This window comes from Dasypus novemcinctus, chromosome 23 (genome assembly GCF_030445035.2).
Source record: "Dasypus novemcinctus isolate mDasNov1 chromosome 23, mDasNov1.1.hap2, whole genome shotgun sequence".
NCBI classification, from domain to species: domain Eukaryota; kingdom Metazoa; phylum Chordata; class Mammalia; order Cingulata; family Dasypodidae; genus Dasypus; species Dasypus novemcinctus.
The window spans coordinates 67,201,732-67,228,284 of record NC_080695.1 but is presented as its reverse complement, the minus strand read 5'-3'; the positions used below and the strand labels follow the sequence as shown (position 1 = coordinate 67,228,284).

Here is a 26,553-nt window from a genome sequence, read left to right as displayed (position 1 = left end):
CTATTCAAGAGGCAAAACTATGACTGTACCTGCTTGTAGACGAATTATTCCATTAAGTAGTTATTGGGCACCAGTGTCATGCTAGACTCTGTCTGAGATTCTGGTGAGGGGGAATCATAGATTCATGCATGTTTAGAACATTGTGTTTTGGCAATTGGCACATAAATAACAGATTTTTCTTCCGGAGATCATTCTGTTATGGTGTGTAATCCCTGGAATATCTCTCTTCTTTTAAATCCTGGTGGGGAAAATAAGGAGCATCCACACAATGAATTAAATGGAGGGAATGAGTCCTGGTGCTATATTTTTCAGTTATTTCCTAACATTTAAGAAGACAAGCTGGTAAGCAAGATGCATGGCTGTTTAGTTAGTTTTTATCCCTAAGGCCTGCCCCTATCATCATCAGTTTGCTGGATTATACTTGGGGATTTTTAAGCAGAATCGGCATGTGATAATCTTAACTTGTTTTTACCACGAACATGTTTTTTTCTGTGTACTTCTCCCCACCTCCCTCTCTAATGTCCACTGTCATTTGTGGCATAAAGCTCTTAAATGAGTCTTTACACTGGAGGTTTGTATGCTCAGCGCGTCAGCTTGTGGATCTGAGTGCTATTACCGACTTTTATCCTCTGAGTACGTAGCCTGTAGTTGGGTTTGAATATTAAGTGTCAAACTCAAACGCCCTGGAGAGAAATTTGCAGCAACCAGAAGGCCGCTTCCGCAGCCCTAAAAGCTGCTGGGTCTTCTCTTTATTGATAAGCGGTCTCATTTCACACGTGTCAGATCACTGGGGTGAAGATGCTGATGCAGTGCTAAAGGTACCTTTACCTGCAGCTGGTCTCTTTCCTGAAATGCAGAGGGGACAGAGCACCAGCTCAGGAGGAAAATATGTAGAGCTGACTGTTCAGAGAACCCTGGGAGCGTTTTGTCAGTTTTGTTTGCAAAGAGATAGGGAGTGAAGGATTATGATCCTTGGCGCTGATAATGTCCCCTGGGCCACAAGCTAATCCAACAGGACACCAGATGCAACAGCCATTTTTTTCACACATTTCTATATGGTTATCATCAAGGGCAGAAATGGAATAAAGAGGCTTAGGGCATAATCATCAAACAATGTCCCTCTCTGCTGCAAAGGAATCACGGAGCCAGGGCTCTTCCTCCACGCGGCCATGGGGGCAGCAGCTCTGCTGAGCACCGACTGTGTGCTGGGCACGATGCCTGCTGCCGTGGACACAGTCGAGAAGGTACCTCACTTGGGCTTTTGTCCACGGGTCTAGTCTTCTATGCACACGTATGTGCATCCAACGTTGGTTGCAAAGCTTGCGTTGAGTTCAGGGCCAGATATTCAAAGAAGAAAGGGGACACAAATTGGACTCGAAGCAGAATCCTGCTCTATCTCTACCAAGTCAGGCGACCTTGGGCAAATGACCTTTCCCCTGGAAGCTTCACTTTGCTGATCTGGACAAGGAGGGTTAAGGCAGTGCCCATCTGTTGGGTTGTCATATAATTATAGTGGGAGATAGTTTAAGAATACTTAGCACCCTACGTAGCATGTAGAGCCCCAAAAGCACGCCGTTCAGAGGCAGACCATAAATGGGGAACCGCTAAGAGAACATGGGTGGGGGCCCAAGGAGCTGCCATCACATGGCAGCTTAAATCCCAGTCCCACTACTCACTGGGGTCCTTACCATTACTGTCACCTTGGGCATTTTACATCACTTCTCTGAACCTCAGTCTCCTCATCTGTAAAATGAGAATGATGGTAGTACCTATTAGCTTATATCGACTGCACACAGTCCACTCAATCTGCGCCCTTGTTCAGCAGTTCACTCCATCATACAGGTGCGCTATTCTCACCTCCAAGAACCCCTCATGTCCCCAGCTGCCTCCTATTAGTATGCGCCCCAGGTGAACAGGTAAATGATGTCTTCCTAAGATTTATAAAACAATTGTCAATTTATTTGACAAATTCTTATTTTTGTTTTTAAGTTTCCAGAATAATCAGAGTGTAACAGCTGGCGAGGCTTGATGATTCCCTTTCAAAGTCAGTTGAATGCAGCTGTAATGTGTCTGAACTCACCCTTCAGCTAAGCAGATCCTAATGGGTTCACTTAACATTGTACACACATGTGATTCACCAAAACATGCCTTCTGGGTTAGCAGGAGTACTTATTAAAAACTAAAAATACCATTAGTGTTAATATAGCAAGCAGAATTTGAGAACGACAAGCCATCTCCAAAGATTGTTTTCCGAAGGTTAGCTTTTGAAATGAAAGAAATCATGGCAAGTTCATGTACTTGTTGAATGCAAATGAAATCCCCTCCTTAAATGCATCACCTCCCCCTAATGTGTTAATGGGAAAATTTGGAATTGCAATCTGTTTCAGTCCTTGGATGACCTGGCACTTCCCACACAGTAATTTGGAGCTTTATAAGCCCAAGTGGAAACAGGGATAGGATACAACAAGACATTGCTAGTGGTGGGGGTATGAGAATACAGACTGTGCCTCTTCCTCTGTGCTAATCTGTCCTTGTGGTTGGCATTCACTGTGTCCCAGGTAAAAAGCATCTGCCATCTCCATCCGCAATGTGATTTACAAGAATGCAACCCTGGGCAATGGGGTAGGTGGTGGTAGCTTTACAAGGAGGATGTAGTCTGAATGCTAACAACAAGAAGAAAATCCAAGTGTCTGAAGCATGAGATTTCTCTCCAGAGACCCATATGAAAATGCTGGCTCATTTCTTCTTTTTTTCTTCAGAAGATGATAAAATAAATAACATTGCCAAGTGGCTACAATTATCCAGACAGATCTAAATACTTTGAAAACATTATTTCATTTAATCCCCAAAACAACCTGATTGAGATGAGCAGTATTGTCAAGATTCCCATGTAAAAATTGAAGCTCAGAGAGGCTGAGTACTTGGCCAAAGTCACAAAGCCAGCAAAAGGTGAAACAAATAAGAAATAAGATAAAGTTGCTTGGGCAGCTGCATTTAACAATAGCTTCTCAAGCCACCGTCTCCATCTCCATCTCACTTCCAATCCATACTCCACTCTGTGCCAGTCATTCCCCTAAAATACCAGTCAGACCCTGTCATTTCTTTCTTCAGACATCCTTAATGGATCCTTGATAACTACCAGCCGAAGCCTGAACTCATTGTCTTCTAGTGCATTTATAGACCACGGACCTTGGAGTCAACAGGTGTTGGTTGACATCATGGCTCCACTTTGTTGCCCACAGGTGGCTTTAGGCAACCAGGCTCCTCATTATAAAACTGGCATTGAAAATTCCCACTTCGGGAAGCGGACTTGGCCCAGTGGTTAGGGCGTCCGTCTACCACATGGGAGGTCTGTGGTTCAAACCCCAGGCCTCCTTGACCCATGTGGAGCTGGCCCATGCGCAGTGCTGATGTGCTCAAGGAGTGCCATGCCACGCAGGGGTGTCCCCCATGTAGGGGAGCCCCATGCGCAAGGAGTGCACCCCATAAGGAGAGCCGCCCAGCGCGACAGAAAGTGCAGCCTGCCCAGGAATGGCGCCGCACACACGGAGAGCTGACACAACAAGGTGTTCAAGACAAAGAGACACAGATTCCTGTGCCGCTGACAACAACAGAAGTGGACAAAGAAGAAGATGCAGCGAATGGACACAGAGAGCAGACAACTGGAGCAGGGGAGTGGGGGGGGAAGGGGAGAGAAATAAATCTTTAAAAAGAAAAAAGAAAATCCCCACCTCATGATCACTGAGGAGATGCAAAGAGGTAACCTGTGTGAAGCTTTAGGCACAGTGCCGAGCCCGTGGCAAGTGCTGCCCAAATCAGCGTGCTGTTAGGTCCGACCCATGAAGCTTCCTTCATCTGGTCTCATCCTTCCAGTCTTTTCTCTCAACATCCTTCCCATGCTATGGCCCCAGAAGACTGCTCCTGACTCCCCTGTATGCCATTGAGTCTCATGGCTGCACCTGTTTACCCAAACCCTTTCATTCAGCAGCAACTTTTCTAATAGTTATGGTTTCCTGATCTGATGGTTGAACAGACAAAACCTAATTATTCTTCATAAATCATTTCCGTTGTCATTTTTTACCATAAATGATCCCTCTGCCCCATCCCACCTCCTTCAAATCAGAGTGCACTGCCACTCAGTTTCTTTGCTCAGAATCTGGTTTTACTGTGCCTTATATTAGCTAATATTAATGTGAGCTCATTTAGCAAATGGGGCATCCTATTTATCTCTGAAACCCCAGCTATACCTACCTCCATGCTTTGATGATTTTCAAAAAGTGGGAGCCCAGAAAGTGCTGAGTGGATTAATGGATGGGTGTACCAAGTAAAATGAACTGAAGTAATATATATTCCTTTAAAAATATTCACTTTTTCTAAATTGCCATTCGATAAATCCTTGAGGATTAGAAATAGAGCCTGGAAATTTTGGAATGTAGAGGTTTTTTTTCTTCTCTAATTTATACTGTATACTTATTTAAGATACTTCTCTATTTCAAATCTGAAATCATGCATACTTAGACTCTAAGTCCATCTAGAATAACTCAGAGGCTCTTATGCCTGAATTCTGTATTGCAGATGGGGTCACAGGTACTGAGGGGCATAGGCTCTGAAGGAAATTGAGGTTTTTTTCCTTCCAATTTCATGGCTAGGATTTTGCATGATTAGAATTAAGGACTATTTCCTTTTTAAAGTGGTGTAGAAAAGAGTAAATGATCATTAGTATGGTACTTTTTCTGATTTTTGTGGTTCAGAGAAAAATCAGAATGCAGTTTTTGCTTGTACTCATTCACAGGTTCTTTCCATTATGTGTTATTGTCCTTCATGTCCAAACCAGAGACACAGATATTTTTTTTTAAACAAATCAATTCTACTGATACATATTAATAAAGCATACAAGTCATACAAAGTGTACAATCAATGGTATTTGGTATAATCAGATAGTTGTGCCTTCATTTCAGTAACAATAATAAGAAATAAAAAACTAACAAAAAATTCTTCACCCCTAATTCTCTCTATGCTTCTCCTGCTATACATAGCTGCTATATCTGGCTATTCTTGCACAGTTAATTATTTATTAGTCAGTTTTATTGAGATATATTCATATACCATCTATCCAAAGTGTATAATCAATGGCATTTAGTATAATCACAAGGTTGTGTGTTCATTACCCCAAAAAAATTTTAGAACAATTTCATTACTAGGAAGTAATTCTTAGGCAATAGATATCATTAGGCTAATCAATTTTTTTCCTTTATTTTCTTTTAAATGTTACATTAAAAAAATATGAGGTCCCATATACCCCCCACCCCACCCACACCACCCCTCCCGTATCAACGAACTCTTCCATCATTGTGGCACATCCCCTGCACCTGGCAAATACATTCTGGAGAACCGCTGCAGTACATGGACAGTGGTCCAGATTGTAGTCCACACTCTCCCCCAGTCCACCCAGTGGGCCACGGCAGGACACACAACATCCAGCATCCATCCCTGCAGCACCATCCAGGACAATTCCAAATCCTGAAAATGCCCCCACACCATATCTCTTTTTCCCTCTCCCGACCATCAGCAGCCACCGTGCCCACCCTCTCCACATCACTACTCCACTTTCTTCCCTTACTAATCACAGTAGTTCCCCAGCAGAACACCAGTAAGTCCACTCTAATTTTTGTCCTGAAACTTCCTATTGTTCCCGTGGCCGTGTCCACAATGTTTATTTCTTATTTAAAGCCATGCTGTAAAGAACATATCACCCTAGACAAGTTTGGAGGAGGTGCCACATTAAACACCTAACTTCTTTTTTTATTTTATTTTATTTTATTTTATTTTATTTTTTTTATTGACTTTGTAATAATATTACATCAAAAATATATATGTGAGGTCCCATTCAACCCCGCTCCCCCACCCCCTCTCTCCCCCCCCAACAACACTCGTTCCCATCATCATGACACATCCATTGGATTTGGTAAGTACATCTTTGGGCACCTCTGCACCTCATAGTCAATGGTCCACATCATGGCCCATACTCTCCTCCATTCCATCCAGTGGGCCCTGTGAGGATTTACAATGTCCGGTGATTGCCTCTGAAGCACCATCCAGGGCAGCTCCATGTCCCAAAGACACCTCCACCTCTCATCTCTTCCTGCCTTTCCCCATACCCATCGTCCACCATGTCCACTTTTCTCAATCCAATACCACCTCTTCTATGTGGACATTGGATTGGTTGTGTCCATTGCACCTCTATGTCAAGAGGAGGCTCAAATTCCACATGGATGCTGGATGCAATCCTCCCATTTTCAGTTGTAATCACTCTAGGCTCCATGGTGTGGTGATTGTCCTTCTTCAACTCCATCTTAGCTGAGTGTGGTAAGTCCAATAAATCAGATTGTAGGTGCTGGAGTCTGTTGAGGCTCAGGACCTGGCTCTCACATTGTCAGTCCAGAGATTCAAATCCCCTAAATATATCTTAAATCCCAACGTTAACTGCACCTCCAGCACATTAGCATGAAAGTCTTATGAAGGGAGATCCCATCTGAGTCCAGATTCATCACACATAAACACCATTTCCAAAGAGGGGCCATCTGCCCTGGTAGTTAACCCCATCGGCCATGGCCATAACTCTCATGGGTCTCTTTAGCCTTCAAAGGAACCAATATCTGGGGGTTGTATCTGCTTTATCTGTCTCTCTGACTCTGCTCAGTTGTGCATGAGGGCAATCCTTCTGCCAGCCTCCAGACTCTTTTTTAGAAACTCGTAGCCATATAAACTCATTTCTCCTTTCCATTTCCCCCTTACTTTATAAACACCTAACTTCTGATGGTTTCCTGATGTGACTCTCCAAACACTGACCAAAGTTTTCATGACGTCAGTCTTATTTTATGACTTTCCTCTCTCCCACATGTAAGGAGATGTTGAAAGCTGTATTGATCCACTTTCCTGCCTAGCTATTTTTCTTTCCTTTCATTGTCTTTGTTTTTCTGGAACATTGTTCCAAATGGCTTGGTTGTTCTTTGTGGATCATGAGGGGTGAGGGATTGGCTATAGGGAATTTTCTTTGAACTTCTCAAATCTATTGCACTTCTTTTAAGATTATATAGTCCTTTTTGACTAGGTGGGCTTTCTGTATATTTTTAAAATTTATACTGAGACCCATGCAGCACATTCTGTTAAAGTATCGACTCCTCTTGAAACTTACATACATTCACAAGAAGAGATATCTTCTTGTGGTTCTTGATTTTTCCTTTTCTGAGGATGCACATGAACTGATCATGTGATTCCTGAGAAAATATTGAGCAATTAAAAGAAAATTGAATTTCAAAACAAGAAAGCCCTACTTCCTGCTTGTGCAATTGAGGAAACTGAGGCCCAGAGAGAGAGTTCAATAACCTAACCAGAGCCAAACAGCAGGTTAGTGGCAGGAATGAGACTAAAACCCATACCTCTTTCACGATTAATGGAGGAATATATTATTTTTAAGTCTTATATTTTCTGAACATCAAATTTAGGTAGAATTTTTAAATGTAAAGGATGGAGCAATCCATTTTTGAAAAGTACCCTCAGTGAATGAAAAAAAAATTATCAGCCAAGATACTTCATATGTATTATGTAGAACTTCCCTCCATGCTTAGGAGCAGACCTGCCACAGTGATTGTGTCAAGATCTGATGCTTACCGTCCTTATACATAAAGATAACTGCACCAAGCTTGCCTTGATAGTTTTACTATTTCCTTGAGATTACATTCTTGAGATGATGAGACCAGCTTGAATTTTCAGTGTAGTAGTGAGACCTTTCTTAGGTTGAAATGAATTCTGATAAGCTGATTATCTCTCTGAAGAAAATATGATGTCCACATTTCATAGCTTAGTTCCTATCACTTTAGTGCCATTTTTTTCCTGAAACATCTTCCCTGGTCAGAATTAAATAAGGTAATAGGGTGATCTGTAGTCCAGCACATATTAAATAGAATTTTTTGAAATTTGAGACCCACAGGGTAGAGGATGGGCTTTCTTTATGGTACATTTTCTTTGTCCATTGCAAAGTAGTCAGTTGCTAGCTAGTCTCTTTTTCTTTATAGAGCAGTGAATTATGAAGCCCCAAAGTAAAGTGTTTTCAGTGGTGTAAATAAAGCAGTAATCTCAGAAAATATATCACACTATATACTGAAGGTTTTTTTCTTTCTTCTGCTTTAAAAATTTTTTTGTCTCTCCCTTTTCTACTGCAGTCTGGTTTATGCTGTTACATATTGTTGACACATTAATCTTGGTAATAGAAATGGAAAGCTACTTTTCATTGAGAAATAGATTCAAAGTAAAAGATGATTAATGAACAAAAGCATCGTGCATTCCCAATGATGTGCTTTGTACCCCAGCTCTATAAATCTGCCTGTGTCTCAGCCTCTTGTGAGCCTTCTGATTCCTACATTCAATCTCCTTTGCACTTCAATGAGACAGGAGGGTTTAGTCCCCAGCCTACCTGGTGGCGTGGTAGGAGGGCAATTAAGATCTCCAATCTCGGGGAGAATCTTCCCCACGGGGACTGCTGGGGGGATTGAAAGGCTGGGGAGCAAGGCTTCTCATTCAAAGTAGGAGATTGTCCCTTAGAACTACTGTCTGAGAGGCTTCCTTTTAGGTAAGCCCATTGCTTATACCTTCACCGCTTCTCTCACTAAACACAAAGATGAGCAGGACTAGCCGGATGATAAAGAATAACCAACATGAACTGGTCAGGAAGGGGTGATCCCCTGCGCAGTAGCTTCCTGGGCATGTGAGCTGATCACAGCATCCTGGCAGATCTCAGCTCCTGTCTTGTAAAAGCACACCAGTGTCTATTTTAGGTGGTACCAGGTCCCTCTTTGGGCAGTCGCAATCGTGCTGTGACTGCTTGGAATGGGACTATTCTCTTTGACTGCCATTCGGATCAGGGTTCAACTTCTGCCTTCTCCGTGCGATTGTGGACAGATACATAGCACTTTGGAATCTCATACTTCATCTGAAATCTGTCCATAAGGATGCCCACAGTGTAGGGATGGTCTGCAAATTCAGTACAAAGCTGCACAAACATTGTTTATTACTGTGCATGGCACAAAATATCAGATGCTTATTATTGTGCTATTATTGTTAATGTCTTTATGATTTCTTCATATATACTCACAAATACATGTTCCAAATAATTAATTAGCTCCTTTAAGTGAAGGTCATTTCTATCACTTTTGCTTGTGCCTTAAGATCCTCTTCAACTCAGGAGAAGGACTTACAAAGATAAGAGTGGGCAGGTATAGCTTTTTGAGCTCCCAGTGCATCAGTACTCTATGCCCTTTTCCTATGTTATCTCTTTTAATCATTATAAGAATACTGCAAAAGAGCTCTTTTCATTTCCACCTTTTACGTGAGAGAATTGAGGCCCAGAGATGTGAAGTAACCTGTCCAAAATCCCACAGCTAGGAAGTGCTGGCACCAGGATTTGTACCCAGGAAGGTATGGATTCCAAGATTAAAGCTCTTGGCTTCCTTCACGCATCTGCCCATCCCTTCGAGTGTTCAGGCCTGTTGTCTGAGCCATGAAAAGCTGGACAAGGAGTAGGCAGTGAAGCTGGGCTTAAAAAAAGATCTATGCATGGAGAGAGACTCAGAATGAGCCTGTGAGTCTCAGGTGGAGATGGTCATAGGCCAGAGTAAGGCATGGTTTCGCCCTGGAAGAATTGGTGCCTCTACTCTCTCAGCAGATGCTCAGGGAGCACCAGCTGGGTTCCAGGTAGCGGGCTGGGTGCAGAGGGATTTGGTGGAGAGGGAAACGCTCCCTGCTGCATGCTCATGGAGCGCTCCATCCAGCAGGGCACTGATCAAATGGTGGCACTTTCCCCCGTAGTTGTGACTGCTTTAATGCTCCAGCAAAGGAGCCTGTCCTAGATTTGCACAGAGGTGGGGTCAGGGGAGGCCTTGCTAAGGATATTTGAGCTGAGATTTGAATGATGGGTAGAAACCGCACGGAGGGCCTTCCAGTGCCTGCTCCAGGAGCCTGGTGTTGGCAGGTGCCTCTGAACCCTCTCCTATACCAGCTTCCTGGTTTTCCAAGTAGCAGGAGCTTTCAGCGTTGTGTGTCTGCAGAGTCCAGTCTCCCTGCTCTGTCCTGAGTTTTTTATGAGTGAAGTGTGGTAGTTGCTCCATGGACAAAATGCTTTGTTCTCCTTACCGCTGCGTGTGTGCCAGACCAGCTCCAAGCGGGGCCAGGCAAATTCAAAATCCTGACTATTTGCCAAGTAGCCTCATTCCTTAGGGTGGAAAGAGCCCACTGGCCATTTCTGCTGCCATGGGAAAGAGTGTTTTCATCTCCCGGACAATTCTGGGCAGTGTCGACCATCGGCCAGCAGCTCTTTTCCTTTTAGTATAATCTTTTACTGTTTGACCTAAGAATCTGTCTGCAGGAATAAAACATCCTCCCTTTTCTGATTTACTCTGTCCTGCCCCTTGGTACCTGGCACTAAAGAAACGCCACTGGCCAGAGTAAACAAACCCTCTTCATACAGTGAAAGTGTGGACTTCTTTAGGCTAGTGGAGGGATTGGTGGAGGGAAATATTTCAAGGAAGCTGTTTTGCAAAGTCGTTGCTGGCACTTTCTTTCTTCATGCTAGAAATGGTGGCCTGGGGTCCTTCCGAAAAGCCAAAACAGTTGACATTTCTATTTAAAATATCAGAACAACAGTGCAAGTGAGAGGCAGACTAAATACTGGTTAAACATTGAGTGTTAGAGTCATGCAGGACAGGATTTGAATCCTGGTTTTGCTGATTCCTAGTGATACATTGAAGCAATTCCTTTCATATTCCTAGGCACCATCAGCAAAAGGGAAATAGTGGCTGCCGTGATGCTTGGAGGGGATTTTGGAATTTACCAGTACATGGTAAATATTAAGTATCAGATAATAATATTGATGATGTTAATAATTATTATTTATTTAGATCCTTGTAAACTGTTTGTGAATATCTGTAAACCTCTATATCAGGAGTAGACAAACTTTTTCAGTGTAGGGCATAATAGTAAATAATTTTGCCTTTGTGGGCCAACTACTCAATTCTGTAGCTGTAGTGGCAAAGCAGTTATAGACAATCCAGACCGTAGACAGTGCATAAAGAAATGGTCGTGGCTGTTTTCAGCTAAGTCTTTATTTATCAAAACAGGTTATGCATTGGATTTGGTCCACCAGTTGTCCTTTGCCAACCTGTGATCTATACGGTAAGCTCCACTGACACACCGATGACCTACTCAGTCCCAGGTGGGTCTTACCTGGATAGCTTAGCCAGCAAAACGTATGTTGTGGGGAAGAGAAGCCCATGGAAGCAAGATTCGGCCTATGGAGAGCTTTTTTGGGAAGACGTGGGGTATTAGCCAGGCGTCTGGAGTGGGGAGCGACAGACAGAAAAGCTGTCTGGAACGGGGAGAAGAGCTCTCCATTCTTTTCCGCCTTTAATCGGGGAGGGTGGCTCGGCTCTGCTTGTCTGTGCACTGGCTTCATTCTCCTCCTTGAGGCAGATGGATGTTATCTGCTGGGCTTTCTTCTTGTCCACACTCTCTGCCCTCAGATGATGCCCTTGACCCTGAGTCTGTACCACCCCCAAGCCACTATTGACAGCTGCACAGTCCTTTCTTGCCCTGATTGTCAATCCCTAAGCAAGGCTCCTGCAGCCCACTCCTGCCATACGGGGGGTTTCCCATCTTTGGGTTGGACCCTCTCCCTCTTCCAGGGAGACACAGAGTGATAATGGGGAAAACCCAAAGCCTTCATTCCTAGGCAGGTAGGGAGAGGTGGGTGGAGGCATGCCACTATCAGTCTCCCACTGCATTACACCAAAATAGAACCTTGTTAAGTGATGGCTCCCAAGTGACATTTATTTTTTTTTTTTGACTCAACAGTGTATATCCAGCACCTCATCTGGGCTTGGTCTTGTGGATAATCCTCTCCCGTTGCATGAGAACAGCTGAAGATATTTCCCTGCTGAAAGGCACAAACCTCTTTCCTCTCTCCCCATACCCAGAAAAGTTTTAATTTTATAGAGACTGAAATAATCAAGTCTCATGTGTATGTTTCCTTTCACAGCGTTCTCATCCACACTTCAAATTCAATGTCCTGTCTTATGTACTTGGGTGGAAAAATAATGTAAATACACCTAGAAATTTCCCTGGAGTTCAGCTTCCCTTTTAATACTGGGTCTAGCCAAAGTGTGGTGCAAAATAAAAAAAAAGAGCCTCATCACCTTATACTCACCCTGTTATCTCTAGTGGGTTCAAATACAATTTCTCAGAGAAGTCTGATGGACCCGTGCTCTCTCTGGCCTTGAATCTGAAAGTCTGAGGCTTCTTTTGAGTACACACAGCCGCATCCTTTTGACAGACAGTGCAAATTAAAAGATCCGGCGCAGCCCAGGAGCCGGGGACCCAAACTCGCCCCTTGGGTTTTCATTTACGGTTAGGCACTGCAGACACAATTATTGCTGGCAGAGACGCCAAGGCCGGTGGCAGAGCGCATGTGACAGGAGACTCATGCCAAACCGTAATTGGGAGGATTATTTTTAATCAGAACATACCCTACAGTCCAAACACTAGAAATCTCCTGTAAGGCCAAGACAGGAAATTAAACACACCAACAATAAGCCTCACAGAGTGTGTGTGTGCGGTGGGGAGGGATTTTACAGCGTTATTCTCTCCAAAGTCTCCGGAGCTTTGGCTAGAAGTTCGCTTCCCTAGGGAGGCAGCCTGTGAGGAATTCTTCTATGGTGCAGTCACGGAGAGTGTACCTGAGCCCTTTTTGGTGGGTGAGTACAACCAAATTAAATGCAGCGGGAAGACTGATGTTTATTGCATTTAGACAGTCTGACAGGTTAACTATAGCCTTGGAGTAGTGGCTACAATTGTAGTCCATCAGTAACGGAAAAGTCCAATTGGTTCATTATTGTTGGAAATCCTTAGTGAGCACCCACTCTGTGCCAGGTGCTGCTGCTATGCCTGGGCTGTGCTGGAACAGTCATCTATATAATCTTACCTTTTTGGAAAATGTTTGCACAGCACTTAAATCTTGTTAACGAAAGGAATGGCAGGATCAAGTAGGCAGAACTCTGGGGTTTCATTCTGGTCGGCTTCAGACACTAAGACTAGTATAAGGGGTGGAAGGAATCTCTATTTTGGAAACTTTCAACACCAAGACCAGGGATCCGATGAGAGGATGGCATGGGGTGCAAGAGGAGACGATGCCTGCTCAGTGGGGAGTCACCCCTGGAGTTGTCTTGCCTCGTCTGCTGCTGAAGGTGATCTTGGTAGAGGTGGAGCTTTAACCCATGCCTTCCCTTAGAGAGCAAACCTCAAATTCATGGGAGACTTGCATATTGGTTTGGATCCTAGAGCTTAGGTCTGGCAGGGAATTCAAGGCCACACTGGATCTCCCGCGTGGCTGATCGTGATGGATCAGGAAGTCCAATTCCAGTGATGGTTACTGGTCAGCAGCCTCGTGCTATGTGACTGGGGGCCACCAGATGCCCTTGGGTGGGGCTCCTCAGTCCCAGTCTGCAGAAGATCCAGTGTATTGCCCATCCCGGCCCTGTCACCAGCCTTCCGTCTCAGGGCCATCTGGGCTATGGTCTCCAAGTTCTGCCATCACCAAATTGCACATCATACCAGTCCTGTGTGGGATGAGCTGCGTTTCCCTGTGCCACCTGCTGATGGGACTTCTTCCAAGGACTGTTGGACTGCAGTCAGCGGAATGAGTTCAGGGCTGCCATGAAGCTCAGCTGGAGGCAGAGGAGAAGAGGGAGAGCAGGCGCCCAGCCCCAGGGACTGACGTGGTCAAGCCAGTATTCTCCTCTGCAAGCAGAATGGGCTGAGCTTTGGAAACTGTGTCTTATATGGGACTCTATTGTTTGCAAGCAACAGAAATGCAGTCAACTGAGCTAAAAAAAATGGATTGTTTATTTCATAGCAGAGAAGTGAATTGGCATTGAAAGGCAGGAGGAGGGTCAGGCCCATGAGGCACCAGCATCTTGAACTGCCAAGTGATCAGGCAACCAGGCAGCTCCCCACCCCCACCCAAACCCTAGCCCCAGGGCCCCCTCACTTTCTCCTCCAGTCCTCTAGCTCCTCTCTGCATATGTGGCAGAGAACAGAGCCCTGCAATTTCCTGGTTCTCTGTTCTGGGACTAGCAGAAACTAAAGAATGTCATTAGATTTCCTGGGAGGAGATTGAGCCAAAATCAGGTGAGGCTTCATCCCAGCTCAACACAACCCTGTAGTCTGAAGTCAGGCATAATTTCAGTGACTACAACAGGAGGAAGCAGTGATGGTTGTGGTGGTGGGGAGTGATGACTCTTAGAGAAGCTCAGTCCTCACCCAAAATAGGTCTGACATTTGTAACAGGGTGAGCCAGTCCTTCCTCCCTCCCTCCTTTCCCTTCTTCTGTGGACAAATGTCTATTGAGTACCTTCCATATCCAAGGATGATCAGAGCTGGAGTTAAAATGGTGAGCAAAACAGCCTCAGCCCTTGTCCCCATGGAGTTGTCATGGTGGTGAGATAGGCAGATTTTAATCAAATAACTTTTAACTGCACGTAAAATTGTAACTGCAATAATTACGTATACCTAGCTCTCCAGACCATGTGCTAGGAGCTTTTCATAAGGAAGTGATGAATGCAAGTTAAGTAGGTGCTAGGGACATCCCGGGTCAAAGGCACAGCATGTACAAATCCCCGTGGCAGGTGTGGGGAGTAAATTATGTTCCCAAACTAGAAAGTCCATGGGTCTGCTACAAAAGGATTCAGGCTGGGGTGTACTGCGGTGTCGCCATAGCTGGGGATGGTATAACAAAGCACAACAAACCACATGGCTTGAAACCACAGGCATTTTTGTCCAAAATTTGTGAAGGCGAGAAGTCTGAAAGCCAAAGGGGAGAAGACTTCAGTGCCTCTTCCCAGCTTCTGGTGGCTTGCCAGCAAGCCTGGGGCTTCAGTACCTGCCTCACTCATCACATGGTCTCTTCTAGGGTCTGTGTCCAATTCTCCCTTATCAGGCCACCAGTCATATTGTATTGCAGCCCACCCTAATCCAGTGTGGCCTCATTTTAACTAATCACATCTTCAAAGACCTTATTTCCAAAAGAGGTCACCTTCATAGGTGTCCCATGAAGGCAGGGGGTTATGACTTGAACATGACTTTTTGGGGGTACAGTTCAATGTATAAAATACCCCTTAACCTAACGGTATGTTGCTGGAGCAGTGCCAGGAGCCTACCGTTCAGGACCTTGTAAGCTGTGATACAGTTGGGTCTTTGTCCTGAATGAACTGCTAAGCCATTGATACAGGTTGACACAATCGGGCAGCATGGCCATATTCACGTCTTATAAAGATTGCTCTTGCTGCTCTCTGGAGGGATGAGGTATGCAAGAGTTGAGGCATGTGATGATCTTAGGGTCCTGTTAGGGTCACCTTTGTGGGGAAATGCATAAGGCAGTCGATGCCAGAGTTCATGCAGAAATAAGCATTGCCGCAGCTGTTTAGAGAGTCAAAGTTAGAAACTTCAGTTCCGTCCTGGCTGCACAGAGGTTATTGACTTAAGGGTTTGCTAAGTAACTGGTTCACTCTTCTACGCATCCATTTGTATGGAGTGTAGAGGTGAAAGCAACTAAAGCAGGATGCATGCTTCCCACTCCCTACTGCCTGACTTTGTTCTCACATCCTACAGGGTTTCCTTCACCTGCAGCTCTTTAGCTTCAACATAGTCTCAGTACATGAAAATTTCCCCAGTGCCACTGGCACCCAGGATTCTCCCTGTTCGCAAAGTCCGAAATCCCTTGTTTGGTAGTTTCTAAGAGTAATTGCAAACTTAAGACAATCTTATCTTGAAAAGAAAAGAAAGGAACCCAGAAGTGGATGAGGATTGTTTTTAGTAGTACAAATACAAGAATGTTCTTCTATGAACTAGAACAAATATACATCACTACTACAAGGTGGTAAGAATATGGTGATAAATGGGAAAAATACAATTAATGTAACTTATGGACTATCATTCACAGCAATATTGTAATATTATTGCATCATTGCCAAAGAAGCTACTATGTTAATTATAGAGGGATATGGGAAAATATACCACATGTGTATTGTTCATGGTAATTGTCTGATTGATGTTCTTTCATAATCTGTAACAAATATTCCACAAGAATGTAAGGAGTTGGTGGAGGGGTGTTGTATGGATATTCTGCGCATTATACATGATTGTTTTGTAAGTTCACAGTTTCTCCAATAAAAAAAAGAAAACAAAAAGAAACAAAACAAAACAAAAAGAAAGAAAAAAGCAAAACAAAAAGAAAACAAAAACAAAACCCAGCATCACTCCTCTGGAACTCTAAAGAGCCCTGCTCTCTGGTGCAATAGCTAATGACCATTTCCATTCACACCTTGTAACGATGGTTCTTAGCCTTTGTTTGTTTTTATAAAACAAACCACCTAAAGGATTTGACACTATCTTAATGAGTGTAAAGCAAGGAAGCTTATAAAATTCATTTCTACTACAGGTTAGATTAAAAATAGATGTAAAAGTGTGGGTATAAAGCTAACATAGACATGAAATTATTATTATTATGTAGGCACCAAGGATGGGACACAGAGAAGACCCTGCTGGTCAGAGGAAAACTCTGTCTGGAATGAAGTTCAAGGTCCTTCCTAGGTGCTATAACACCGAGGTCAATGAAGAATTGCCTTTTATGCTATCCAGTGAAGGGGGCAGCTGCTAAGTGGCTATAGAGTGGACTAAAACGTCGCCTTTGCCCTCCTGGAGTTCAGCGTCCAGGTCAACAAAGGGTTAGAGAGGGCAAACAAATCCTTTTTGATAGAAGGATGTGTGAAAGGCCACAGGGCTCCTTGAAAAAGTTCAGTCCAGCTGGAAGGGCCATGAAAGCTGCAGAGAGAGCCCAAGAGCTGTGATCAAGTGGCTGCAGGTGAACAGTGCTTTGTATCTCTTAAGTAGTTTGGCTAAACTGGATATTAGTGTGTGAGATGCTTAGGGAAGGAAGGAAGTGAATGGAGAGGAAGAGGGTGGGGTTGAGAAGGTTGAACCTGACTCTAGTGGCTATGATTATCTTTATAGAAGGATGTAGGGGAGCAGATGTAGCTCAGTGGCTGAGTGCCTGCTTCCCATGTACAAGGCCCTGGATTCAATCCCTGGCACCTCCTAAAAAAAAAATAAAGATGCATATAGATTTTGAGTTGTTTGGTTAAGATGGACATTAGTATGTGACCGTAGAATATACTAAGGGTTCAATAAAACTGCTAGAACCGTTGTTGTTGTTGCTATGATGATGATGATGATGATGTGATAATTCACCAGCTTGAGGCATACTCTGAATTTATTCAAAGTAGCCATAGAGTTTGACTATTCATTTCCTGTCTGTCCTTGCTCTTGTTTCTCCCAACCCATGTTCCTCTACTTCATCTGAATATATTTTTCTCATCTTTAAGACTCCACTCCCATGGCCATTTCCTTGATGAAGTCTTCCCTAAACTTCTGACAAGATAAGTCTTCTCTGAACTTTTAAATAGAACTGACTCTGTGCCAGAACACAATGTCAAGTGCCTCACAACTAGTATCTTTTAAAATTCACCTCAATCCTTGGAGGTTGGTACTAAGTTTATCCCCATTATACAGACGTGGAAACTGAGACAAAGAAAAATTAGTAGTTTGTCCATGGTCCCAGAATTAGTGGAAGAAGGACGAGTGGAGGGACAGATGGGCAAGCCGTCACCATCATCCCCACCACTTCAGAGCTGTGCATACCTCAGGCTTCTCCAGACACAGGTCTCTTCTTCCAATGTTTTGGAACAGCATGATGTTCTCATTTATCAACACCAGCAAATTCCTCAAATGTGAAGATAAAAATCATGCAAATAATGTTTATAATTAAGCTATGAAATTTATGAATTGTCCTGAGTCTGGGTATAAATTGTATCAGCACTTTATTATAAGAGTAATTTGAAAGCACACTGAATCAGGTTTCTAGAGCCCTGCAAACCCATCCCATCTCTGCTACTTACATTTCTCCCAGAGAAGGGGCAGACCAGTGTCAGCCCTCTCAGATATAGGGTACTAGGTAAGTCTTTTCAGATTTATCAGTAAATCTTTAATTTCTGGGTAGAGATGACTCCTACCCCAACTCATTTAATTAAATGAGATAATAATGTACACTTGCAGTTTAGGTGCTACTTGGTTTATTTAAGTATTACTGAGCATAAATCTTACTCCTTCTGATTGAATAAAGACAGTCATATTTATGAAATGCATTTTTGATGGAACGTCTTCTATCACAATTCTATTCAATGCAAAATGGAGCTGCCTCCATCTCTGAACTTTAATGTTCATGGAATTGAATAATACAGAATTCTGAATTTCTAGAGTTGAAAAGAAATTTATATTCCATTTAATTCAACCTAACTCCATGCGGGAAAATCCACTATTATATCTCTGGAAGGTCAACCTCCAATCTTTCCTTGAATACGTTGTGTGACAAAGAGTCCACTGTGTAAGAGGAGATATGGAATAGTGATCCTGAGCTTGGAATCTGATGAGCCATGTTCACATCCAGGCTCCATCAAGAACATGCAGGGCACTCTAACTTATATGTGCTGTCTGAGCCTCAGTTTCTTCTTCTGAAAAATAGAGAAAATGGTAATACCTTTCACATTGAAGTGTGAAAGGATTCAGTGAGAATCCTAATTCTATTAAAGATTAATTCTATTAAGTTCAAGGACTTAATAATCTTAATCATTTTCACCATCATAATCACCATCATCTTGATTACATTCACAATATGGGCAAAAACTATTTTAGGTGTTAACCAGATTAAAGATATATAGATCACACAAAATGTTACATTAAAAAATATAGGAGGTTCCCATATGCCCCACTCTGCACACCCTCCACTTTTCCCTCATCAACTTCTTTCATCAGTGTAGTACATTCATTGCAATTGATGAATACATTTTGGAGCACTGCTACACAGCATGGGTTGTAGTTTACACTGTAGATTATACTCTCTTCTAGTCCATTCAGTGGGTTATGGCAGGATATATAGTGTCCTGCATCTGTCCCTGCAATATAATCCAGGACAACATCAAGTCCCAAAAATGCCCCCATATTGTTCCTCCTCTTCCCTCTCCCTGCCCTCAGCAACTCCCATGGCCACTGTCTCTACATCAGTGATATAATTTCTTCCATTGCTAGAGCCACAAGAATACTATATTAGAATACCAGTAAGTCCACTCTAATCCATATTTTATTCCTCTATCCTGAGGACCCTGGGGTGGAGATGCCCATTCCACCTCTCAATTGAGAGGGGGCTTCAATCCCATGTAGCTGGTAGATGGGACACTTGTGCCTGCAGCTGTAGACTCTCTTGGTTCCTTGGTGTGATGGTTGTCCATCCTCATTTCCCTGTCAGCTGACCTGGGTAAGTCCAACGAACCAGAGAGTACATGCTGCAACACCGCTGAGGCTCAGGGCCCAGCTGGCACATGGATGGCCCAGATATTCAGGTCTCCTGGGCATACACCAGCTCCAGCGTCAACTACAGGTTCAATAAAAGGGTCAGAAGAGGCGTGTGTAGAGAAGTCACATGTGAGTCCAACTCCATCACACTCAGGAGCACAAATTCCAAAGTAGGGCTCACTGACAAGGCACCAAACTCTGGAGCTATCTGCCATGACCACAGGACCTTGGTGTCTTCAGAGCCCTCAGAAGCACCACTCCCTGTAGTTGTGTCTCCTTTGGCTGTCTATGAGATCCTGCTGAGATGTGCATAAGCATGACCCCTCTGATGACCTCCTGACTCATTAAATCTCTTCATCATATTAACTCACTTGTCTTTACCATTTCCCCCTTTTATTCAAGGTCTTTTTTCTAGTTGCCTCACCAGCCGGTGCTTTTAACCAGGTATTAACATGAGAAAATGGTACGGCCAAAATTCAAGAATAGCTTTCTGAACACTAATGTCTTCCCTCTTCTTCTTCCCCAGGAAACTGCTCAGAGAACTCATGCAAGTGGAACTTACAGCTTCCTTGGTCGGACTCAGCATTCAGTAAGTGTGGCCAGTTCTGAACATTCATTACATAAATGCATCCATTTCTTTGATCATGCTCTCAATGAAAAGCTCTTTTCTGCAGGCATAAAATTCCCACAAAAACTTTGCTGCCTGTGAATGTCTTCCTTTTCTGTCCTGCTGCAGAGGACTCAGAGCAGAGAGAAGAATTTCCTAGGTAGAACCCTCAAATGACATTAGGACACGTGCGAGAGTGCCAGTGAGTTAACCCTGCCATTGCCAGCTGGGTGTTAAGATACAATGTGCTTTTGTTTACCTTTTTTTTTCCCACCAAGATTTTCTCAGCAGGGAATATGATATCCCCTCTCCTGATTTAGATTTACAAGACCCTGGAAAGTAGAAAGAAGCGCCAGCAAATGTAGATCAGTTAGTGAGACCGCATATTTCTTGCAGTATTTACAAGCAATAAATTTGGTTCTTTTTGGACCAGAATATGTGACTGCTCTATAAAAATTACTGCAAAAGAATAATTCTGTACTCTATGTTGCCTGAATACATTTTTAAAATTTCATTTGTTTTTTAGCAACTAAGCACTTTCTGCTTTCTGCCTTTCTCGTTGCACACAAGGACTTCATTTTTGGTGAAGCTAGCAATATTTTGTCCAATTTTCCCGACTCATATATGAACAATACACTAGCATTTGGGATGGTGGTAGAAGTGCATAGCCCCTCCATAAAGTCTCTGACATCAGCTCTTCTGTGCAGTTAGTTGGTCAACAGCTTGCTTGATGAATAAATTTATAATAATTTAAGGCGACCTTATGGAGATGTTTATTCTCTAAGAAGCAGATTTCTTCCTCGGTTTCAGAATTGCTTAACATATTCTGCTTCTGAGAATGGTGGTATATAATTTGATGCATCAAATATCACCTCATGTCATAATGGGACCTGGAAGAATTCAAGGCTATGGGAATCCAGGCTTGGTTGGAATGGACTGATCAAAGGGAATTCTTGTGCCCTCAGTGGTAGGACAAGACTTCCTCTATTGATTGCTATGGTATTTGCATAGGCGATTTGTGTATGTGAATGGAGAGAGAGAAAGGACAGAAAAAAATAGAAAGATGGTGTATTAGCTGTTAGCTGCATCAGAATGACTTAGTCTAACCCTGATCAGCTAAAGCTTATATACACAGGAGATTAGGCCCATGGCTTTTGTTCCTGATAATAAAGGAAATCCCATATCTAATTCCCTGTGTGCTACATCCATCTTTTAATGCCTTTGAAGTTCAGGCTATAGCATTTCCTGAAAACTGCTGGATTCTGTATGTAAAAAGGAGGGGGCTGTTTGGCATGAAGTTTCCTCAAATCTATTTGGTGTGAGGTTAAATATGCTTGTTACTTTATCTTTTCTTGTTTCAAGCAGCACCTTTTCCCCAGATGCCTTGGGTGGTGCTAGGGCAGGTGGGGGTGGGATGGCTTTTCAGATTACGTATGACCCTCCTAGCCCCTGCCTTCTCAACATGATACAAATTGCTGCATCTCAGAGAAAAACTCATGTTCCTCCCGGGATTGGGGTTGAATCTTCTAACCTAGGGGAGGCTCTAGTCCCGGAAATAATTAGTGGAATATTGTAAGGGAACTCTTGTTAATTTGTCTTTGGTTACAGTATTTCCATAACTATAATGGCAGTCTAACAAGGGAAAAACTATTAATTTGCTGCTCCTGACCAGTGTGCAGCTATCTGATGATTTTAAAACACTAAATAAAAAAGAAAGAAATGGAAAAACTCCTAATTGGGGGGGGATTTGGGTCTGCTGCCCAATCTCCATGTGCCTAAGAGGTTCTGTGGCTTTCCCTGGTGACTTTAACTTCTCTGGCACAGTGAACCCCAATGAACTTCTAGGGCCAAAAGGCCACTTCCCCTAAAATTAAGATTGAGTTCTGAGATCTTGCTTTGAAGGTTACTCCAATGCCAGGAAGGAGAGTGCTCTGGTGTCCAAATTTGGCAGCTTGCCTGGGCCTAGTCCCTTCTTTGTAACACCTGTTAAGTGTATCTCTGGTTAGGAGACTGCCCTGGCCCTTGTGGAATTAGACCAGGAGCAATGGTGTTGCCATTTGAATTTGATCTTGTCTTCCATTGTGTCTGAACTGCTGTAGCGGTTGGAGAGAGGCTGATATCTTACCATGTCATCCATTTCCATTCCCAGCTTACAAAGTTTGACTATAGTATTAGATTCCTAGGAGTGTTGTAACAAATTATCACAAAGCTGGTGGCTCCAAACAGTTTTTAAGGCCAGAAGTCCAAAATCAAGTTGTCGACAGAGCCACGCTCACTCTGAAATCTCCAGGGGAGAATCCTTCCAGGCCTCTTCCAACTTCTGGTGGCTCCAGGCGTTCATTGGCTTGGGCTGCCTGCCTCACAGGGCCACTTTCTCTTCTCTTTGCTTGTGTCTCAGATCTCCTGCCTTTCTCTTATAAGGACACCTGTCCCTGGGTGCAGGGCCCAGCCTAAACCCAGGATGATCTCAGTTCAAGATCCCTAAGTACATTTGCAAAGACCGTTTTCCCAAATGGGCTGACATTTACAGGTTTGCTAGAACAAAGACTTACATTTTGGGGGGCCACTATGCAACACACTGTAGTTATCTCTCAGTGGTTTATTTTTTCCAGAGTCTTACATTGCATTGCAGCCCACTGGTCACAGATTGGCCAATGTACTTGATGCAAGCAGTTAGCTTACACAGTGCCTTTATGATCTCCATGCCTAAAAGGAATGCTCCAGGAGGCTTGTCATACCTGGGTCATTGGTTATGCTTAAGCCTCATAGTAATTACCTACAACTCTTTAACTTAACTTCCAATGGGATTTATCCTTGACGTGGATCAGGTTGCATTTCCATGGCATGCTGAATCAAAGTTGATTAACTGAGCAAAAATTAATTTAATGATCAAAATAGTTTTTGACTGTTCCAGAAGAACTCTTTGTGGTGATGGGAATACGCTTTATCTGTGCCATCCATTATGGTAACCACTAGCCAGATGTGGCCTTGGAGCACCTAAAATGTGGCTAGCACAACAGAGAAACTGAATTTTTAATTTTATTTCTTTTTAATTAATTTAAATTTAAGCAACCACATGTGGCTAATGATTACCCTATTGGACAGGGCAGCTCTAGACCACAGGCCCTACAAATCTGAATTGTCCTTGTGCTCAGGCTGAGCCTCAGCTGGTATGTGTTAGTGTGGTCATTTGGTTTGGTCAACTGCTGCCATTTGACCAAAGCAAATTTACCTTTGATTGAGAATTAAAGAGAGGGCATCCAGTCCCTGCTCCAATGCTCAGTGTGTCCATTTTAACTGATTGGTGCTTATTGTTTGCTGGTTGTTAAATAATATATCATCATTGACTATACCCACAGCATCTACTCTAATGTTGGCCTATCATAGGCATATAGTCAATACTTTATTAGACTAATAGGTAAACAGGAAGGATGGATAGATAGATGGATACTTTCTGATCAGGTATTACGTAAGTGGGGGAAACGTAATTGGCATTAGACAAGAGATCAGTATGGGTCTGCTGAATGTTGTTTTTTTTTTTCCACCCTCTGCTCGCACCTCAATATTGTTTCTTGAAACGTCCACCTCTGTTTTGTCAACCAATAAGCCCAGGTGGGGTCTTAATCAATCATTTAATTTCGGTCCATATCCCACAAAGATTTCTTGTATACACCTTCGCTTAATTCTGGCTCTCACTTCTGACTCCAAATACCTAACACCGAAATTAGATGAAAGTCCATCCAGTCACACAAGAGCACCATCTTTCTTCCAGCTACGCTGGTCCCAAGCTTCTGTCATCATCGACTTTCTCTTTCTTCATCTACCATCAAGAGATAAGAGAGTCTGAAATCTGGGCCTTCTTCTCATTCCCTCTGTTTGCATATTACTCACAAGGTTGTGAGGCCCTCCTATGAAGACTTCACTGGGAAGAAGGGCTTGTCTTCCCGAAACCTGGGTATCATCTAGGTACTTGCTCAATAAGTCAGCGCTGACCTAATACTTTGCCTTATCTCCACTAATCCCCCAGTGCTTTCTGTTCAGGTCAAGCATTTGTTACCCTAGTTCTCACCAGTTGGGATACCCTTCTTTGTCTTTTAGTCTATTTTTCAGTAGAGATATCTCAGCTGAGGCCCTCCTGATAAATGAAGTTTTCCCTAAATGTACTTATTTCCCCTTGCTGGATAAGGAAACTATTCAGCCTATTTTCAGGTTAGGAGGCTGATCCCATGATAATACTTTAAAATCTGGAGCTCAGTAGAGTGGACAAGAGAAGAAAAAATTAAGGGTGAGTTAAAAGAAAGAGAGGAATGAGTGTCATCCAGGGAGGCGGAGTTCTCTCAAGTTAAAAATTTCGGAATATTGGTTGGAAATGGAAGAGGTCAGACATCTGTTGGAATGTAAGAGGGAGAGGAAACAATAGCACAAGTGACCCAAGAGCATCAATTTAATTGGCATCCCGTCATGGGGTGTGTTTGATACCAGCTACATTTAGAGTCTGATTGTCTGAAAAGAAACACAGACTGATGCCAAGCTTCCCATTTGTGCTGACATTTGACCACACACCACCGGGCATTCTTGTCATGTATACATCCATATGCTCGTCTCTTGTCTCTCTTAAGCTATTGCAGAGCAGAGCTCTGCCAAGTGGTTCCTTCTCACCCATCCTCTCCTCTGATGACCAGAGAGATGTTGCTCAGGGGATCTATTTTGATTGAATGAGTGTAGGAGGCCAGAGAGAGAGAAAGAGTGTGGGCAGAGGAATAAAAGAAGGAAAACATTTCCTTTTGCTTCATTATTTTAGTACAGAGAAGGATAAGAAAGAATGGAAGGGGTAAGTAGGCTTGCATGACAGTAGGATTTAAGGACCATGGATAGGGAAGAGAGAAGATTCAAGGGGCACCCACTGCATGCTTATTCTCCATCATTTCATCCAGTTTAAATCAGCTTCAGGAAAGCATTCTATTTACTTTGTTACTTATTATCTGTTTCCCCAACTGGACTGAAGGATCTTTGAAGGTAGGGTATGTAACTGACCCACTTATTGTTATATTTCTAACCCAAATGAGTACTGTTTTAGTTTCTAAGCTACTAAAACAAACACCACACAATGGTTGTCTTAACACAAGTATTTATTGGCTCATGGTTTCAGGGGCTTAAGAAGACTTGCTTTACAAAACTAAACCAGCACAAAAAGAAGACTTGCTTCCTCATGTCTCCTGGCTGGCTGGCAAACTTTGGGGTTTTTTGGCTTTCCTGTCCCATGAGAATGCACAATGTGCTGTTTTTTCTTTTCTCTTTGGGGTTCTGTTGACTTCCAACTTCTAGATGTTTCCTGTGGCTTTTCCTTCTGTGTTGAATTTGCCTTATTTTTGAGGACTTCAGCCATATTGAGTTAAGGCCCAGCCTCCTTCAGTTTGGGCACCCCTTAACTAAAACATCTTCAAAGGTTCTACTTACAAATGTGTCCACACCACAGGATGAGGGCTTGGTACCTAAATTGCCTTTTGTGGGGGACATGATTCAATCCCCAAAAAGTACCAGCACATACACATTATGGATGAGGCATTAGTTCATCGAAATGCATGAATTAATGCTGTGGAAAATGATCACATCCTCTTTGTATTTTGAAACTATTCTCTCACCCTTGATCCCCCACAATTCCCCCCTCCCTGCCAACTTCCCAATCTAGGTCAATCTGTGAAAAATCAGGAGACCCTGGCTTGTGTCCTGGTCAATGACTTGACCATGTTATCCTTAACAATCCATTTGACCATTATTACTTCAGTTTCCTCATTAAAAAAATAATGGAAAGGAATTTTAACAAGAATGTTCTCTAACCAGGGTCCCTCCCAACATGGAATTCCGTGGCTAAACAAACAAGATAGAAAATAGGCCATACAAGGAAAGGTAGAAAGGAAGTGTCATTATCTTGAGGAGGCAGAGATTGCCAAATTCTGACTAGCAGCAGCCTCTCCCAGTCCCTACTTGTGGGCAGGAATCAGCTCACCGTCTCCTGGACACCAGCATACGCCAAATACATTTGCTGTTTTGCTGATATTGGTATAGTCTGATCCACACATGAGGATTATGTTGTAGAATTAGGGAAAATGAAATGTGGTTTTGCCTGTATCGTATCTATTGGCATTAGCACCTAAGATGTGAAATTGTGGCATACATCTAATTATTCATTCACTTTCCAAACGAATGACATAAGGAAAATGGTGACTTGGTATTTCAGCTAAGTCTCTTCACTTAAGCTTAAGGGTAGATCTACTTGCTGTTTCTACTCAAAAACTATGTCATGGGGGGATGGGGTTGTTTATTTTTGACATTGCTGAATCTCTAGCAATTCTTGGAAATTGCAAAAGACAATTTTGATGAAATGACTCATTAGTAGGTAATGGAAATAAGGAACTCACTATCTCTAAATGCAGGAG

General features: G+C 43.0%; 1 protein-coding gene across 31 annotated transcripts in view; it reads left to right on the top strand.

The window, feature by feature from the left end:
* RBFOX1 (RNA binding fox-1 homolog 1) overlaps nucleotides 1-26,553 on the top strand; it is a 1,470,157-nt gene that overhangs the window by 248,637 nt on the left and 1,194,967 nt on the right. For all 31 annotated transcript variants that reach the window (XM_071211399.1, XM_071211389.1, XM_071211388.1 and 28 more), the window contains exon 2: nucleotides 20,036-20,098. Coding sequence is in view for 13 of the 31 variants with exons in the window: in XM_071211377.1 (XP_071067478.1) it covers nucleotides 20,036-20,098 (63 nt within the window). In the remaining 18 variants the exon portion in view is untranslated. The remainder of the gene's footprint in view (nucleotides 1-20,035; nucleotides 20,099-26,553) is intronic.